At 38.9% G+C, this 20,253-nt stretch overlaps 1 protein-coding gene across 2 annotated transcripts in view; it reads right to left on the minus strand.

Moving 5' to 3' along the window:
* Window positions 1-1,217, minus strand: part of Myh8 (myosin heavy chain 8) — a 29,148-nt gene extending 27,931 nt beyond the window's left edge. For both annotated transcript variants that reach the window (XM_052195486.1, XM_052195485.1), the window contains exons 1-2: window positions 1,008-1,217; window positions 41-184 (exon numbers count right to left, since the gene is read on the minus strand). In XM_052195486.1, coding sequence (XP_052051446.1) covers window positions 41-184; window positions 1,008-1,217 — 354 coding nt within the window. The remainder of the gene's footprint in view (window positions 1-40; window positions 185-1,007) is intronic.
* Between the last annotated feature and the right edge of the window lie 19,036 nt (window positions 1,218-20,253).

The following is a 20,253-nucleotide window of genomic DNA, read 5'->3' on the forward strand; positions in this document are numbered from 1 at the left end:
TTGTTTTACGAGAAATAAATGGGCTAAAAGGGGCTCTCACGTAGATCATCCAGGCTGCGTAACGCTCTTTGAGGTTGTACAGCACTCCGGGCTCGTGCAGGTGGGTCATCATGGCCATGTCCTCGATCTTGTCGTATTTGGGTGGGTTCATTGGGAAGACTTGATCTTCCTTGACCGTGAGAGTCTGGTAAGGAGGCAGAGTGGTTTGAGATAGGTTTTATGCCTGCCTGTTCATTCTGGTTATAAAGCTACAACTGAGCACACTTTCCATCACATGGTTATTCAGTGCCTTTTAAAGGCCTGAGCATTTTTATTTTCAGGTCCGATGCTAAGGAAATCTGTTTCCCATGATAATGTAGGAGTTTGTACTTTTTATTGACACGTTTAATTGTACAAATTCAGGAGGTTTAGCTTGATTGTTTTCAGACACCCATGCAGTGTGCGTTGATCGAATCCACCCAGCCCAGCCCTCCATGAACTGGCTACTGACACTTCCCTGGTTGTATAACCAGAGGAAATGAAACTGGAACACAAAATAGAGACCCGAAGACTCCTGGTTATTGCAGTACTACTCATGTTTTTACAAGATTTTTTCTTACCCTTTTATTCTCTTTTTCTAGGCCAAGCAGTTTTAATTCTTTTTCTCATCCCACCCATCACAAGAAACTTCTTTAAACGTATCAGTACCTTATGGAACTACATAAGTAGCCCAGGAACTTTTGTGATAGTACTAGGTAGTCCCCCCCCCCCAGGCTTGGAGATTAAGATCTGCATGGGAAGTAAAGGGACCTAGTGGAGGCCAATATTAATGAGCAGAATCCTGAGGGAAGGGAGGGGTACTATAGCCTCAACTCCTTTAGCTCCTAAATCTTGGGACCTCATGCTAGGAGGAGGACGCTTATGCGCTTATGCGGCTGCAGGATCAGGCATCCCTAGCAAGCGAGACCTTGCCTCTGGACAGAGTGGAAGAAATGATCCCAGAGCGGCCCCTCCGTGCTGTCACTTACTGCACCACTTTCCGTCTTCACGGTCACTTTTCCTCCTTCCTTGCTTTGTATGACGCTTTTCACATAGGACTCCTTGGGCTCCGCCACAAAGACAGATGTTTTTGCATCAAAAGGCTTATTTTGGGCCTCAATCCTCTCCTTCTCCGATTTTCGGAGGTAAGGAGCAGCTTCGCCAAAAATAGCCATCTCCGCGTCCGAACCCGTACTCATGGCTGCGGCTTATTTAGCCGAGGTATCGGCCTTAGGGGACATTGAAAAGAGAGAAAAAAACAAAAGTCAGAAATGTGGGTGAGGATTTGAAGTGAGGGTTTTCAGGGCAGGCTGAGACCCCTTCTGCAATCTGATACCTTGTGAAAATTTGAGGACCCAGTTTTAGAACTTGGCAAGTGTCCTTCCCAGAATCTTGACTCCCAGGAGTAGGTGCCTACATCTTTGATTACAATGAAGACCTTTCTACCCTGCTTTCCCCTCTGAACTATAGTTAAAGCTGTTGACGGATTGTTTTACAGCAACTGTCATTACTTAATCCTCTTGTCTCTTGCAGAATGTCTGCATCTGCCACACTCTGGGACAGTCACCTAGTTAGGAAGGAAACATGGCTTTGTGCAAATGAAGGTTGCTGGTATTTTCAAAGGAACCAGAGACACTTTCTGATCTTTTAGACAACCATTATTGCTCAAAACCAAATGATTGCTTTTATTTTGTTGGTATTTGATATTATATCTCTCCATGGGCTGTTAGAACTTCCTAACCAATTCTTGGTTCTGGATTTTCATCCTTTGGCTAGGGAGCAGGAGGCTTAGCACTGCCCTGTTTCCCAAAGCTCTTTTGACATGAGAGATTTCAGCTCTCAGTTTAACTGATTTAACCACAGAGAAATGAGTGCTTCTGTGTGGAGGCTCTTCTTCCCACAGAAACTCCACGGGGTTCTTTTCCTTCTACTCAAAAAAAGAAAAGCATTAAGAGTTCACCACATGCGCAAACGTTGTTGACGGACCATGGGTCAGTGAACCCCTGCTGTGGAGGCATGTTAGACTGGTGGACTTTTAGCTTTACTCTCAGGTACTGACTTCTGTAGAGTGCAGTAGAATTGCTCCTAAATTATGCATGACCGCTAACACTCTGTGGCTGGAATACCTGCAGCTTTTTTTTTTTTTTTTTTTTTAAAAAAAGAGAAAAGCTGTATTTTTTGGCTCACAAAAATTAAGTGAATCCTTAAAAACAACTCAGATACGGTTTTAACAAGATGATTATGTTTCCAGTTTTAAGTAACATTGTCTGAAAAGTGTGTGTGTGTGTGTGTGTGTGTGTGTGTGTGTGTTCAATGCTATTCAGGAGGCTTGGCACACAATAGTTGATTGCCACTGGAGAGTTACAGCTGATAACTCACTGTCAAAATTCATCCTGTCCCAAATGTCCCTTTAATCCTGGGCTTCAGAAAGGGTAAGTAGTCTCTGAAAATAAGACATTCTGGAAAAATGATTTCCAGCATGTACAAGCTGTCCCTCAAAAAACACCTCCTACTCTAAAAACAGGGAAATGGTGGATAATTTAGAACTATTCACAGATTCTTTAGGCTAAAATCCCCTCGATCATCAACAAATGAAAATATCCAAGTCTTACCTATGGGGGTCTGGATGAAAACGTAGAGTCACGACTGTCTTGCACTGTGAAACAGGAAGTTTTCTCCATTAGTGATGCTCTGCAATCTGGCCATATAATATAGAATCTAAAAGTTCTCCCACCCTTCTAGCTTAAGAGGAATTGGTTCATGCTCAGGGCGAGCCACTGGGTTCTTGTTGCTTGCCCAGGCCTTAGGCTCGCAATGCTCTCACCCATCACTTACCTCTGGGCTCTTGGCGGAGATAGGGTATGAGGGGCAGCCCTGCTTATATAGGAACAGAAGTGCTGATGCTGCAGCTCCCTCCTCTTTGTCAGGGCAAAACACTTGGCAACAGGAACCCTCGGCGAAGTTTGTAGTGACATTTGGCATCTTCGGATATAATTAGAAGTATTCATATCATTCAGAGTATGTGAACCAATCTCCTATAAATAATTTGACAAGGACCATTCTGCCCTCTGAGAATGCTTTCTAGTGTGTTGGGAAGGGAATCTTTGACAACGCCTGGTGGGTCCTTTCATAAGTTAGTTCTTAAGAGTTATATTCAATTTGGCAACCTGTCAGGCACGCCTGTCCTATGCTGCCAAAGATCAGATGCCCAGCAACGCACTTTCCTTATTTGTTCCCACAGGAGCCCCCACACCGCATTCCCTTGGGCCATCGCCAGGGCTCATCCTTGGAGTCTGACTAGGGCAGCAGAGCCAAATTGAGAAGAGCCTTTATGCTGAGTCTCCACCATTGGGCCAGTGCCCACCCTGCCAGCATGCAGAAGAATTATTATTAGAAGTTAATGCATTCATCATTAAAAGAGAAAATGCACCTAGACTCTTCTGGAGAGAGAGCATGGGGGATGTAAATGGGGTATTACTTATATACACTCATATCTTAACCTGCCTTAACATTAATGTAGCTGATTCAGGCTATTAATATAATTAACATCTTTATTCTTTAAAGAAAATATTTTATGGCTATACTTTTAAAGTTAAATTCTTCCTTTTTAAAGTTATTTACATGGAGATATAATTTACATATGGCCTAACTTACCCATTTTTAGGTGGGAATTATGTTTTTTTTTTTTAACTTCACAATAAAGTTCTCTTCTTTTGCTGTGCTTCAGCATGCAGGTGTTCACCTAACCACCAGGAAGGCAGGGATGCTGTCAGCTGAACTTCTGAGAGCTTTGGCAACTGTATAATTCTGTAGCCTCATGTATTTTAATGACATAGAATCAACACCTTATAGACTAAGCTAAATTTCTCCTTTGGTTTGTAATAACCCAGACTTTGGGGTTGCATTTTCTTGTGTAGTTCCTGGGGGGAAAATAAATTGGTAAAATTGGCATAAAAAATTAGGCTCGTAGACAACGGACACTATAAATGTTTAAAATGTACTTTTGGTACTTGCCAACTTACTTTTCTTCTGCTCTTGGTTCATTTCCTTCATCAGTACACAAGCAAACATGGAACATTGTCCCAGGATACAAACGGAGAATGAATGCAGTGTATTTCTGATGGGTCGTTCATGGTTCCCATCCCCTCATTACTATATTATTTTGAAGTTATAGACTCTAAAAATCTGGGTAGGATTTCATATGCTTAAGATTTGCCTTTTCAAGTTCTGAACAATTTCTTGTCATCTAATAATGCTCCGCTGTAGCATCTCCAACTTCTAGAATTTGGATCCTCTAGACAACCTACATTTTAAGGCAAATTTATGAAAAGATTTCCATTATGTCTTTGCTCCTCTGGGTGTATCGTAAAGGGATTTCTAAAACTTGGGGATTCAGGGTCATACTTAAGTTATTTTATATTTTCAAACTAATGATTTTAAGAAAATTTTAGTTTTGTAATTTGTTTTTAATTAATTCTTAATTAAATTCTGTAATTAACTAATAATTTACAGAAGCTTTATTATGTCTGCCCTTTCTACTGTTGTGGTTTTCTCTCTCTCTCTCTCTCTCTCTCTTTGTGTGTGTGTGTGTGTGTGCACAGCATATGTTAGGATGTAAGATTGGTTTCTGGATTCCATACTTTCTCCCATATTTTCATGCAAATAGCACATAGTTTTCTACATCTATTAGGAGAATTTTTTGTTTATTAATTCATTTCAAGGTTGTTTTGATGATTTGTTAAGTCTGTATATGAGCTTTGGGATCAGGTTTTCAGATGTGAGAAACTTCTGTTGGATTTTGATTGGATCAAGTTGATTTAATAGGTTCATTGGACAAGCATTGAGAGTTGTGAGCTTGTTTCATTCCCTGGGTGTGATATATTTTATGTTTACTCCAAGTCATTACATTTATCCTCCAGAGCTTTTCCAGGTCTTAGATATTTTGCTAGTTTGTTTTTAATTGTTGGATAGGTCTATTTTTCCTAGTATACTTTTTGCTCATTAATTACTGACATGTGCCAGACACTATGGATATTCAGAACTATAGTTTCATTTATGGGAGTAGTTTTCCCAACTAATTCAGAATCTTTTGTATTCAGCTTTTCATTTGTGGGAGTAGTTTGCCCAACTAATTTAGAATATTTTGTGCTCAGGGTAGGAAGATGACACTGTTTGGGGTAATAAGGTGCCAACAGAAGTTGCTGTGGAGGGCTTCTAGTATAGCTTTTTAAATATAATTTATATACTTTTATTTTATGTACATTGGTGGTTTGCCTGCCTGTATGTCTGTATGAGGATGTCAGATCCCTGGAATAGGAGTTATAGTCCTATAGTAAGCTGTCTTGTGGGTGCCAGGAATTGAACCCAGGTCCTCTGGAAGAGCAAACAGTGCTCTTAATGGTTGAGCCATCTCTTTAGCCTACCAGAATGGCATATATATATATATATATATATATATATATATATATATATATACACACACACACACACACACACATATAAAGAGGGGGGAATTCCATGTAGCACCTTTAGTTTTCCCATCCTCCTGTTTCCCTATGTAGAACACTGGTGAACTGCTAGAGATGGTCTTTAATGAAGGGTCAAGAGAATTTTGGAGAACTTTGCCTTGGTATTTCTGAGCTGAACTTTTCTGGAAAGTCATCCATCGGTGGGTCATATAGTAGCAGTGCCTTGTGGGCCTAGTGCCCCAGACCTTGCCACTGGTGACCTTGCCTGCAAGGAGGGGTCTTGGCCAAGCACCTCAGCCCTGAGGCACAGCAGCCATCCCTTCCAGCGGCTCAGTCTGCTTGGGCTTCTCCTCAGCAACAGTTCCAAGTACCCGGGTACTCTGTGCCCCACTCCCCGGGTCTTCCCAAGGCCAGCCCGGGACACTGCTGGACCAGATTATTTTTCAGGAAATCCACTCCCCCACTCATGGCCATAGCATTGGAGCTTTCTGAGCAGACTACCCCCAGGTCTTCAGAAGCCGGATCACCTGTGACCTGACTCCTGAAACAGTGAAGAAGCAGCCAGACATCCATCCTGGCCAGGCCAACACCAGCGCCCCGTCCTGACATGTCAGAATCAGCAGCCTGCCCAAGCTTAAGTGGTGCTAAGCCAGAGCCTACCTTCCCAACCATCCCTGTAAACTAGGAAGGCTAAACAGACACCAGCAAGGGCAGAGAGAGCCCCCTCTTGGTTCATAAAATTTAGCTTTATTGACCCCATAACTGTGCCTTGCACAAAGCAGAAAATACACTCACAGCAGCTATCCTCAAAAAAAGTCATTTATTTCTTCTGTTACACTTTTGCATCTTTTAATCCTCTGCTGAATTCCCTCATTGCTTCATTTTTTGGAGGTTTGGTTTTATGACAGGACCTTTGATTAACCAGGCTGTTCTTGGACTTGCTATAGTCAAGACTGGCCTTGAACTCCTAATTCTCCTGCCTCCACCTCCTGAGTGCCGGGATTATAGACACATACTGGACTTTGCTCCATATTCACACACACACATATATATATATCATATATATATATATGATATATATATATATATGATGTACATATATCATATAGATATATATAAATTTTCAGTGCATCCTTTACAAATAATCACAATTTTGTGTTTTCTTCCTCTCTTAATTTATGTGTTATTTTTCCTTCTCTTATTTCATTGTCTGTGACATTAAGGAAAATGTTGAGTATTATTCAATATATTATTGTACTTATATGGTATTATACTAGCTAAAGTTTAAACTTGTGACACATACTATATGAGTATCTTTGCTCTTGTCCTTATTTTTTATAAAATATTTCATTTTAAAACTTTTAAAAACAGTTTAAACTTCCATGGGAAGTTGTAACTTCCATGGGAAATAGCACAATATCTTGATACATGTATATTTTATGTATTGCATCTTAAGTCTTTTTATAAGTAGTCTTTTTTTTTTTGAGCAGGTGGATTTATCGGCATAACTGGATAAAGCCTTAACTAAAGCCATATTTATGCTATATGTGTGTGTTTAGGACCCCGTTGTCATCATCAAGGTCATGTTTTCAGGACACTGCCAGCAGCATTGTTTGAGAAAAGAATGCATTCGGCACCTGTGAGCACCCCGGTCCTTGGCATACCAAGGGCAGAATGAAATAATCCATATAAGTAGTCTTTTTATAAAAGATTTCTTTGTTTGTTTGTTTGTTTGTTTGTTTTATGAGTACACTATAGCTATCTTCAGACACACCAGAAGAGGGCGTCATATCTCATTACGGATGATTTCAGTCACTATGTGGTTGCTGGGAATTGAACTCAGGACCTCTGGAAGAGCAGCCAGGGCTCTTAACTACTGAACCATTTTGCCAGGCCGCATCTGAAGTCTTATCTAGTATAATACTGGCTATATTTTTTATATTTTACATAACAAAATCAGTAAAATAATTCAGGTTCTATGTATTTACTTAAGAAAATTGAATGCATGCTTTAAAAGTACTTATTTTAAGTTGTATTAATGTGTACATGTCTATATGTGCTTGTAGCACAGGTACCCAGGGAAGCCAGGAGAGGAGGTTGGTCCTCTGGGCATAGAATTAAAAAGGCAGTTCTGAGTTGCGTAATGTTGGGCCTAGGAGCCAAACTTAGGTTCTCTTCTAGAGAAGTACATGATTTTAACTCCTGAGACATTTCTCCAGTCCTTTTATACAAGTTTATTCAAAAGTTTGCACATGACGTTCACAAAAACACAATTTATCATGGCCCAAAGTGGGAATGATCAAATGTCCACCATCCAGCAGGTGCATAAGCAAACTCTATGTGTGCTTGATGGAATGCTAGCTCTGTAAAAAGGGGGCAGGCAGTGCTGGTAGGTGCTGCTATGGAGCAGAACCTTAAGGTTCTATGCTGAATAAATGGACTAGGACACAAAGGTCCCATATTTAATGATTCTATTTGCATAAAATGTGGCATATGAATACAACCTTCTTTATACTTTTTAAAAGATACTTTTATTATTTATATGTATATGTGTGTGTATGTGTGTATGAGTATGTGTGTGCACGTGTGTGAATATGTACCGAGAGTGCGATGCCTGTGGAGACTAGAAGGTGTTGATCCCTTGGAAGCAAAGTTCCAGTCAGTGGTGAGCCTGCCAGTGTGAGTTCTAGGAACTGAACCCAGGTCTTCTGGAAAGGAATGAAGTACCCTTAGCTGCCGAGCCATCTCTCCAGCCCCTCTTTATTCTTTTGCCTCCAATTGTTATTGTAAGATTTCTTCCATATAGTCAAATGTATTATATTTTGCATTTATTGCTGTACAGTATGATAACAGTATTAAATAATAAAGATGATTATTGATCACCTGTAGATGAATTTTTGGCTATTAGTGAGGCTTTTGCTAGAATTTTAATTTTATTTAATTTATCTACATTTATTTTATATGACAGTGATTGCCATTTGTGTAAAATTTAGAATTAGCATAGATCTATCCCCCTTAACATCTTTAGTGAACTTTTTTCATGCATTGAAAATGACTCATTGTTAAGAATACACCGAGTTCAGTGGGCTTACAGAATTGTGTCCTTATTTCTATAATGGTCTTAGAGCCTGTCTTTGAGAAGTTCTTACCAATAATTTGAGCTCTTCAACCCCTGATCAACTCTATCTATACAGTTTTGCCTTTTCTGAAAATTTCACCTAAGTGTAATCCTGCAGTGGGGTCATTTGTGTTTGGCTCTCCCACACATGCTTTCCCTGTTCCCACAGTGCATCTCTCTTTGTTGGTGGCAGTACGTGGATTGTTCCCACCACTATGAATGCAATACAGGTTGCCAGGTAGACAGGTGTTTCCATTTCTCTTGGGTAGTTATCTAGGACCCGGATTTCTGTGTGTTTAACTTTTTAGGATATAGATGAATTCTTTCCCACAGTAGCTGTACATTTGTCATTTCCACCAGCAGTAAACAACAGTTCTGATTCCAGTCCTGTCACCTGTATTTGTGCACTGCCTCCCTTGATTGGGCCCTACCTACTGGGTGTAAAGTGGTCCCTCACTGTGGTTCTGGTCTGCATTTCCTTAATGCACAGCGATTTGAGTGTCTTTATCATCTTCCTGTTTACTATTTATATGTATGTGTGCATTTACAATCTCCAAATCCTTAGCCTATTTGAAACAATGTTGTCATTTTCTTATTTTTTCGGGTGCTGGTTCTTTATATGTTTTATCTATGAGTCATTAATCAGATAGATGATTAATGGGTAGTCTCTTCCTATCTGTGTAAATCTTTTAAGTTCTGAATTAATCAATGAAGCTCAGTTTATCAATATGCTTTTTTACATACCACATTTTTGGAGTCAAATCTTCCACATTTTTGTAATACAAAGTCACAAAGGTCTTCTATTTTTTTCTGATAGCTATTTTATACTTAAAGTTCTTTCATTTGCATCTGTATCCTCTTTGAGGTACATTTCTGCTAATGAGCTGACAGCTTAGTTTCTTTCCCCACTGGTATCTAATGGTTGGTGTTGAAATGGCCAGCCACGATCAGTTGATGTTCCTTGGTGACTGCAGACGTGTTTGATGCACATTTTCTTATTTCAAGATGGGAATGATTTGCTTCTTTAATTCTTTTAGGTTTATTTATTGTATTTTATGCTGTTGAGTATTTTGCCTGAATATATGTGCATCACGTGTATGCCTGGTACCAAAGAAGATAGAAAAGGGGAAGCGATCCATTGGAACTTGAGTTTCAGATGGTTCTGAATCATCATGAGGGTGCTGGAATTGAACAGGGGGTCAGCTGTTAGAACAGTCCGTGCTCTCAAGCCAACTCTCCAGCTTTATGATTGACTTCTTCTTCTCTGTTCCCTTCCCCTTCTCCTTCTCCTTCTCCTCCTCCTCCTCGTTGTAGTCCTCGCCTTCTTCTTTTCCTCCTCCTTCTCTTCCTCCTCCTTTTTTTTTTTAAATGTCTACAGTTTATTTTAGAATTCAGAACATAGGGATACAGCAAGAATCTAGGAGCCAAGGAGAAATAAATACATGACTATTTTGGCATAGAAAATTATTTATTTTAGCTATGATCTGAACATAGAAGTTCATGATGAGTCCACATCAGTCAAAAGATAACTATATTAGATACACCATTAACTAACTTTAGGAGACTAAATTAAAACTATTTCTTACAAACAGTTTTAATTCTGTTTGGTATTGCTAAATTGTTGATTTGATGTAAAGGCTTTGTCCATGGTACAATTAAACAATCATGGGAAATATTTTTTCTTTTCTTCAAGAATTAGTCATCACAAGGATTGGTTTCTTTAGTGAATACCCGTATATGTTCAAAATTCCTGAACCGCAGAATACACGGTAGACACTAGCCTTGTGCTTTCCAGGTACGCAGTTCTCAGAAACATGAATAAGTATCAGATTTTGTATCTTTCAAAAAGGGTTGTAGGTAAATAAACGACCTCACATATTCTTTCATCCCCGAATATGAATAATTTTTGTGAGTGCTATAGATTGATGTTTTAATTTTTTCCACTGAGGAGGAAGCCTCAAAAACCTAATTAAATTAACAAAAATAGTTAAGGTATAATTAGCTTTAATTAAGTTTAATTTTCTATCCACAATAAGAAGTGAAATACTAAGGATTAATATTTCATTATATTCATTTAAATTTAAATTTTCTTTGTAGAGAGAAATCAAATATGAACTAATAAAATTTTCCAGGTAGTTGAGCTTCAGGAGTAGGGCAGGACACCAGCTGTTATAATATCTGAGATTCTTTTTATTCTTTCTAACTTTCACATCCTTTCATGAGGTCAGTAGCATTCCCAGTGAAGCTATATATTAGATATATGGGAAGCATTTAATTTCTCTTATTAGTGCTACAAAGCTTTCTGTTTACTTTTTGAGAAGATGTATTTTCCTTATGGATACGTGTGTGAGTGCCTGCAGGAGTCTGTGAAGACACCTGTGGTGTTCCACCCAGGGTGCTAGCTCCCCTAAAGCTGCAGTTACAGGCAGATAAGAGCCACCTCTTATCTTGTTAGAGGATCTGGGGATCTGAACTCCAGGCCTCTGGGAGAGCAATGAGTGTAGTTAACAGCTGAGCCACCTCCCAAACACCCACATTTACTTTATGATTGCTACTTGTCTTACTGAAATTATCTGTGTCTTGATATGATAGTTGGTCTGTTATTTTCTACTGGGTTTAAGTTTAAAGTCCTCCATATGTTTTTTGACAGATTTGTTACATTGGTTTGTTTAGCTCAAAGACATTTGTTAACCGAATAGAAATTTCTATTTGTTGTATCTTCATGGTAGATTGCATCTTTTAAAAATCAGGGATGGACTGTACATGTTTTGTACTGTTTTGCTTTGAATTCTATTTTCCTCTCATGTCAATCATAATATCTGTTTGCCTTTACATTTTGGTAGGACATATACAAACTGTTTTTTTTCCTACTCACATTTTCAATCTTCTTGACTTACTTTATCTTGCATCTAACTTTAAAGAATCCATTAGCTGGTATGGTTGGATCACGATGAAATGCCTAACTTTGTACAGTTAGCATAAACTAATAAAAATGAAAACTGCTAGGTATGGTGGCACTTGCCTTTAATACCAGCACTTGGGAGGCAGAGCCAGGTAGATGCCTGTGAGCTTGAGGCCAACCTTATCTAAATGGAGAGTTCCAAGTTACCCAGGATTATACCACGAGAGCCTGCCTCAAAAACAATGAAATAAGATAACCAAGCAGTGAGTTGGAAAATACATTATGAAGTCCTGTAGTGTGTAAGTTTTAGACATCAGGCTGGCTCATGTGCCTTTGATGATGTGCCCAGTGTTTGGCTAAAATATTAATGTAGCTGGACAGGTGTCATTTTTCCATTATTTTATTCAGGCCACCCAACCTCTCAAACCCGAGCCTTGTTTATCTGTAAGGAAGGAACTGCTTTGCTTTCCCACCCCTTTTGATATTACTTTATCTAATAATGCTTGTAAAGTATTTTAAATAGTTTTCGGCACTGTTGAATATACTTAATAAATAGTTGTTTAGACTCATGTAAACAAGGAGTTGTATCCCAAGGATGATAGATAAGCCCTGTGGTCTTTTAAATGAGGAACTGACCTTAAGATTTGTTTTAGGCACAATCATGCTAGCAGCACGAATGAGGGATCAGAGGTCTGGAACAGAGATGAAGGACCTACTTACACAACTCTGCTGTTACGGGAAGAATCGAGGACTCAAGCTAAGGCATCAGAGGTGGGGTATGAAGAGAGACATGCAATATTCAGGTTGTAGACTTGACTGACCCACTGAGGGAGAAACAAAAATAATTCTAGATGCCCAGAAACTATTTGAATTGGTTCTTCTTGAGCCAAGTAGAAATAAATAGGATTTCCTTGGATTGAAAGAAATACCTCCCATGCAATGAAAACTGATCTGGAAGTAACAGACAACATGCAGAGGTTTTCTGGGTGGAAAACTTCAATGGCGAGCTTCCCCCAAAGAATGCAAGCTTCCAGAAATGTGATTTTGCTGTGTGAAAATAGATTTTTAATATGTGGTGTATAAACAGTATCAAGTTCCTATGAAGGCAGGTTGATCATTAGAACGTGAATTCTTGTATGTATAAGTTAGTGTGTGACCGAAGTGGCCTTTTGTGTCATCAGAGGAAAGAAAAGACAATTTAGCGAGCCGGGTTGAGATTTACCACTTAGGGGGAAAAAACAAATTTCTTCCCCGCCTTTTCCTATTTACTGCAGTACATTATAAAGGGTTTAAACTCGACCTGAAAATAAAGAGAAACTGGAAAGAGCAGATGTGAAAATGTAGAATGTTTATGCCTTGAGAGGAAAGACACCTTTTCCTTCAGGGCTAAGGATCAAACTAGATGGTTTCGTGTGGTAGGCAAGCTGGCACCACTGCTCTGCACACCCAACTCAGGATGATCTCTAACAGGGTAAGAGCACCACTTCTATTTATGAAGCGGACGCTCTCAAAAACTAACTTTTCAACACGTGACACAACGGGTATCAACAAATTAGATAAACAGCAGCCTTGGGAAAGCTATGGGCAATGATTACCGGATGGAAATTGTGTTCACTCATGTTCAGAAGTGAATTACAGAGAAAGAGAGACCCGTGCAAATAGAAAGTAGAGGTGCGGGATAGGAAAGAGGGTTCTCTGAACAGGGCACGCTAATGATTGGTAAGTTAAAACATTGCTTCAACAGATGCAAGGATGCAAGAGCACACATGCATTTTATCAATTAGGTTGACAAATAATCAAAAGTAGCAAACAGTGACATGTGGAGGAGTGGACATTCTTATTTGATGGAAATAAGGGTGGAGGACACCTTCTGGGGCAATTGGTTGCCTCTTTGAAATCTAAAGTTGCAATAATTTTATTTCTCATTGTATCCTGTGAAAAGACATCGTGATTAATGCTGTGCACTTAGCATTTCTTCTAAATCTCAAACTTTGGGAGACAAATATCTCTTCAGTGACTTTGTGTGTTTAATTAGGTGACCACCTGTTAAGTGATGGAGCTGATGATGTGGTCAGTGGTTGGAACCTGACACTCATTTTAATCTGCGATTTGGACTGCCACAGTCCCTTTTTCCACTAGTTCACTGAGCTGCAGTACTGAAAACTAAAATCCCTGTAAATACTCATAAACCGTGAGGGGGTGCTGATGGGTCTCTACAAGAAAACTAACTAAATGCTGAGATGTGCTTCATGGTTGATTAATTATTGTTGTATTTGTAGTTCTTCTCCAATACATAAATAACTTCTACGTGGGTCCTGTGTGGCAGCTCTTTATTTTAGGTTAGAAACCCTTCCAAGGTCTGGCACAAATCCTTGTCCTTGCTATTCTTGTTAGTATCCACTTACAATTAAGCCTAGGGCAAGACTCGAGTTACTGTCTCTAATGATCCCACAGCTTTGAGAGTCACTACCAGACATCAGCTTGCAATTCCTAAGATTCCCTTTGCCCCAGGAGTCCTTCTGTTTTTCTCTAACTAGTAATTGCAGATGGATTACAGCCACTTCAGACATCTTGTTCTGAGGTGGAAATGGGAAACTATCTTGTCTTCAACTAAAGGAAACAACTTGCCTTTCAAATGCCTTGTTGGCACAGATGTGTTACACTCTCCTGTGAATATACCATTTGGGTTTTTTGTTGCTGTGGTTGTTGGTAATGGTGGTGACTACTTTTCCATTGTGAGGGCATACAACATCTTGTCATCTCTTCTTCCTCACTTTAAGTTTGCTGTTTGATTGTTTTTGTTGTGAGATGGTCTTGCTGTGTTGCCCTGGGTAGTCTTGAGTTCAAAACTTGTGACTTAACTATTCTGAATCTCCCCAGTAGCTGGGACAATATACTTGGGCCACCATGCTCAGCTTGTGTGTATAACCCCTTGCTGATGAATATTTTTATTACCTTTCTGTGAATGTATATTTCTGCTGCTTAAGTAGCAAGAAGTAAACATTCTAGATAAAGAGCTCAAAGTATATTTATTAAGAAATTAGCAAACTTCTTTTTTAAAAATAAAGTTGTCCACCCTCCTAGCAAACAGTGTCTGAGGGACAGCAGAGGCCCAGGATCCTGTTCAATGATCTGCCACTATTAGTCTTTGTCAATTAATCATTCCTGCACGTTTGTTATGGAGTACCCTTGTGATTTTAATTTATTTCCCTTGACTGACCATACTGAATGTCATTTAATATAGTTATTAGACCTTGAAATGTCTTCTTTATGAATTGTCTCTTTTCTCCCTTTTACTCAGTTTCATTGGGTTGTGTTCTTTGGATACGGAATCTGTGGATTCTGTATCTGCAAGTCATTTGTTGAAAATGCGTAAAGCATATATTTTCTCCAAGCCAGTAGCTCACCATCTTCGAGTTTCCGACAGTACCTTGATGAGCCATTAAGTGGACTTTAAAATCTTTTTTTCATGTGATAAAGGTCAAACGCAGAACCTTGCACATAATGGAAACTGCTCTACAACAGAGCACCATCCCAGCAGCAACTTCAATTTGCCATTTTTATATTTCATATTTGTGTGTGCTGTGTTGTTTTTGAGAGCTTTTGGCTGTCATCACAGAGATATGCATCTGTATTTCTTCTAGAAGGTTTGTCTCTTTAAGATTTGCACTAAGCCTGTTGTTTTTCTTGAAATAGTTATATTTATTTTCCATCTACATATATAATTCATTTAGCATTCTTTTTGCAAAGTTTTTTTTGCTTTCAGAGTTGAAATTAGCAATTTAGTAAAATGTCATTTGACTAAATAAATATTGGATTTATTTAAAGCTCTCTGTTTTGTTTCATTTATCATTTTAAAAAAATTTAGTGTTTATTTCTATCAGTGTGTGCCTTAACATGTAATGAAAAATCGATAATGTTATCATTACAAAATGTCCATTTTATTTCTTATAGTGGTTAGATTTTTTTAAAGGTTATTTTATCTTCTATCCACAGAGCCATTTTTCATTTATCTTGTGGTTGCTGTTTATGATATTTATATTTCCCCATTCTTTTATGTTCAGTTAATTTGTACATTTGGCTAATACAAATAACCTTTCCTTGGATCATGGTTTTTAAAAGCAGCCAGATAACCTCCATCTTTTAATTTGATTATTTAATCCATTTACATTTAATGTTGTTTTTAAAATACATTTTTCTTAAATGCTTCATGACATTTTTGTTCTTTTTTTCTTTCTCTCACACTGTTTTATAATATAATTTTTGTGTGGTATTGTGGATTAAATGAGGATCCTGTACATGGAGGTAAGTACTCTGTCACTGAGCTACATGGTCTATAATGTAACATTTTAACTCATTTAATGACCTTTGAGTTACATGCTAATGACTGCTTTATGTTTTATCATATGTGCTTTAATGTATCAGCTTTAGAATTTTATTAGTTCAGTTTTTATGATAATATTTGACTATTGACTCTTACTCTGCTTTATTCCCTTTCTGTGCTTCACCACTTTATTTTTATATGTAATATATCTCTTAATATTATGAACCCCAAAATACATTGTTAGAATTATTATTTTACTATCTGAATTCATTTCCTTGCTCAACACAGCTTTGCTCCCGTATGGCTCCTTTGTGCTATCTTGCCAAGTGTATGAAATTTTTTATGTTGCCTGTGTTTATGATATTCATTTATGACTACAGGCTTAATATTACATTGCAGTTGTATTCCTTTATAGTATTTTTAATTAGGTAAGAAAGAGGAAGTAAATATCTATGTAGTCTTTTGGTGTGTATTTAGGAGGGAATATGGGAGTAGGGGTATTGACACGTGTGGAGACCAGAGGAAAATGCCCTGATGTCATGCTTTGTCACTCTCTGCCTTCTTCTTCTGAAACAGAATATTTCCCTGAGTCTGGAGCTAGCATGGGGGCCAGGATCTTCCTGTCTTTGACCCACAAAGCACAGGGCTTACAGGTGCACATGGCCATGCTTTTCCCAGGAGTGGTGGGGATTTGAACTCAGGTCCTCATGCTTATACAGCAGGAACCCCTTTACCCTGAGCTATCTATCTCCTTTAGCCCTTACATAGTGATTTTGTTTTGTGAGTATGAGTTACCTTTTCTTTCTTCAGTGTGAGATTTTCCTGGTATGGTGATTAATTCCTGTTGAAACTTTAGTGTTTTCCATTATGCTCTTGGACTGTGGATCTTATTCGAACCTTAAGCTAGATCTTTGCAACACTGCTGGGTGGAGAGATGAAGGGTGGTGTCACTGATTGCTTTCAGGGTGGTGGTATACATCCTGGTCCCCTTCTGTTGACACCCGAGTGAGCCACCCCATTTCTTTTGGATAGGGGTAGTTTTCTTACTGCTGGGAAGAGACTAAAATGATAATCATAATCTTCCTCTAGGAATCTTCTGACAGAAGGGCAAGAAACTTGCTCTCAGGGGGTGGGTGTGAAGGGTTACAATGTTATCTCCACTGATGCCACCTGACCTGTTATAACCAGTCAGGGTGAATCCCATCTTCCCAGTAGTCCTCCTTTGACAGCACTCCAATGGTATTGAAGCACCTCATTCCAATAGCATAAGGTGAAATGCAGGCTTTGCATTGAACATTTGCTAGGGATGGTGGGGCAGTGCTTCTGTGCCATTATGTACGCCTAGAACAGTTCTTGGTTAAAGTTGGGTTGTTTGTTGTTTGTTTTGGCTAGGCTGTCCATTTCTTGTCCTCTACCTAGACTCTAGGTACTGGAGACAAAGAATTTCGTTCAGGCTTTATCCACCCCCACCCCTTTTCATTCTTTAACCCCCTTTCAGTATCCATTAGTGTTTCTGTGTTGTCTGCTTCTTTAACACTGAGTCTAGGCATATTATGAAACACAGCAAAGCCACAGACTTCACCACTGTGGCCATCCTGAACCTTAAGGTCCTCCCTCCATCTTCTCTGTCTGTCCTACATTAGTGTGAAGTGGAATATCTGGTGGGGAAGGGGGAGAGTTAGTTGTATATTTATCGGGAAAAACAGGTAAAGAAGCAACTATTCATCTCCTAGGAAGGGAAAGGTTTCCTTACTAAATTTGTAAGCGAGACTGTGTTAAAATTTCCTCTGCGTGCAGATCCATTTTTAGATGGCGTTTGTATAGCATAGCACTGTACATGGTACAGATAAAATTCTTACTAAACTTTCTCATTCATTCTGCAAACATTTCTTAACCATTTGTGGTGTGCCAGGTGATGCCTGACTTCCTGACTTACCACATACTCAATAGTAAGCCATATGCACTGTCTGTCATTGTAGAGCTTATGTTTTAGCAGCAGGAGACAATCAGTAATTAATCTTGTAGCAGGACAGAAATGAGGCAAATCAAGGAGATAAGATGTAGGAAAGTTAAGGCAGAGGTGTCAGGTGCTCCTGGAGTTGCAGGTCATTGTGAGCTTCCCTACAGGAGTGCTAAGAACTAAACTCAGTTCCTCTGCAAGAGAAGTGCAGGTTCTAAGCATCTCTCCAGCCCCCAGGATCTTCTTAGTTGGTTAGCCACTAACCAACTAAGTTGGTAACCACTTACTTGGTTAGCCACTCCAGATGAAATTTTCATTGCAATAGGAGCATTTGCGTATATTGAAATTTCAATACAGCCTGCACTTTGGATGCACCCTGTCACAGTTCAGGGAAGTGTAGATATTTCTTAATGCTTCACAGCAATGAAAGAGAAGGGAAAGAGTGTTGTGTGGGCAGTCCAAGATGATCGGGTGTGGCTTTATTCTAGTAGACACAGAATGGAGGCTGAAACCCACCTCCTGTCAGGAAGATGAGGAAGAATGTTAAGCAGAATATCTGTGATCTCTAAGCTTCTTGCTTTAAAGGGAGGCAGAATAATTGACTTACATATAACAAAACCCATCCTTAACTCTGCTTAGGTAATCACTTATGTAGCCAGGAGACAGAATTATCCAACGGTTGCCTAGTGCTATGGGGGGTCGATAGGTTAACTCTACAGAGCTTAATTAAGATTTGATAATAAATGCCTACTTTAAGCAGGATATTTCATTAGTCTTCATCACGGCTGAGGTGAGATATTCCTCATAATTATTTTCTAGGCTTTTGAAATTTGCTTCTGCTGAAGCAAGCTCCTCATTACTAATTAGGTTTCTCAAAGAGAAGATAGCTTCTCAAAGTGGCCTTCTCAATAGAAAGGGTATCTATCAGCCACTTGAAAAGGAGAAATTGGGCTTCTTTTGCCTTATTTTTTTTAAACATTCACCCAATGAAACCAAAAATTTAATTTTCAAGAAAGTATAAAAGAAAAAATCAAACAGAGGTTATGATAGAATGTCAATCATGTTCCTTTTTGTGTGGGTGATATTAGAAAATGAATTCTCTTTCTCCGTCCTCCTTAAAATGTGTAAGCTACTAAGAAAGTCAAGTTCTGTAGAAAGCAGAAGGTCAACATGAGAATTTATGTAGATTCTCCTACTCCTCCTTCTTGGAAGGGGAAAGAGTCCAAAGAAAGGGGTTTCTCCCAAAATGAAATGAAATGGATCACCACAGCAAGCTGTCATTTTGAACATTGTGGACTGATTTCCTTGGTGCTGCTCCACCTCCTCCGTGTTAGCATGAGAACCCTGCGCTCTTTCTCTGCTTTCCCAGTCATGCCATCACCGCTGCCTCGAATCTGGACCATGCCTTCCAAGCAGCCTTTGAAGCTCTGGTCCTTTCTATCTACTCTTTCCTCCATGTGTACCATTATCAGAGTTGGATGTCAGGAGCCATAATGGGACAAGCTAATATACTAGCAGGTGATTATCCTGAAATGGCCCATTTCAGATTAGTATATAATCTGCAACAGGTTCACCCTCATTAAGCAAGGTGGTGAGGGATTCATTTTAGGAAAGATTCCTGCTATTAATATGCTTTTCCTGTTATTATTAAACATATATAAAATCAATAAGAAATAGCACACCCTTTGGAACAGATCTCTGCAGATCCACGAAGATGTACTGTTTTATAATGATACTGTGTAGACAAATAGATGACTACTTAAGTTTTAATGATGATCCTATAAGAATTCCTAAAAATATATATGTGATTATTAAGCTCTTTTATAGTGGGACTGCTGTTAGGTCCTTTTCTGATAGTCAAAACTGCAATGAGAACTCTGCCAGTCTCCCAAGTGTCACAAGTTAATTGCTCTCAGATGGCAACCAGACTTTCTCCTACACAGAGCACATTCCAAGAGGTTGTAAAACAATTAACCAAAGATCATAAAAAGGGAACTAATGATTTATTATAGGTGCTAGGACAGAAGATAAAATATTGACTGGGTTTATCTATACAAAACTTCATTTATAACTTCATTATGGTTTTAAACCTTAAGTGAACCTGTGGAAACTGAGACAGGTGATGGATGTTTAGCTAGATAATTACGCCTAATGGATATGCATGTAAACATTCTCTGTTGTAACTTCTATTTCACTTTATGATTTGAATTTTTGTGTGAACTTGTGATGAACTTTGTAACACGTGATCCTGTATTCTGAAAGATGTATAAGTACTGAAGACAAGAGAGAAAGACTCTCTTTCTCTCTTTCTCTCTTTCATCCTCTCACTCTCTTAACCCACCTAGAAATTTTTTCCCTTTCCCCTCTTAGGATCTTTCCCCTTTTCCCTCTTAGGTAGCTTTCATAGGAAACTTTTTACAACTTAGTAATAAACTCTATAACCACTTCTCCAAGTGTCCCATT

The sequence above is a fragment of the Apodemus sylvaticus genome, chromosome 10 (genome assembly GCF_947179515.1).
Source record: "Apodemus sylvaticus chromosome 10, mApoSyl1.1, whole genome shotgun sequence".
NCBI lineage: Eukaryota > Metazoa > Chordata > Mammalia > Rodentia > Muridae > Apodemus > Apodemus sylvaticus.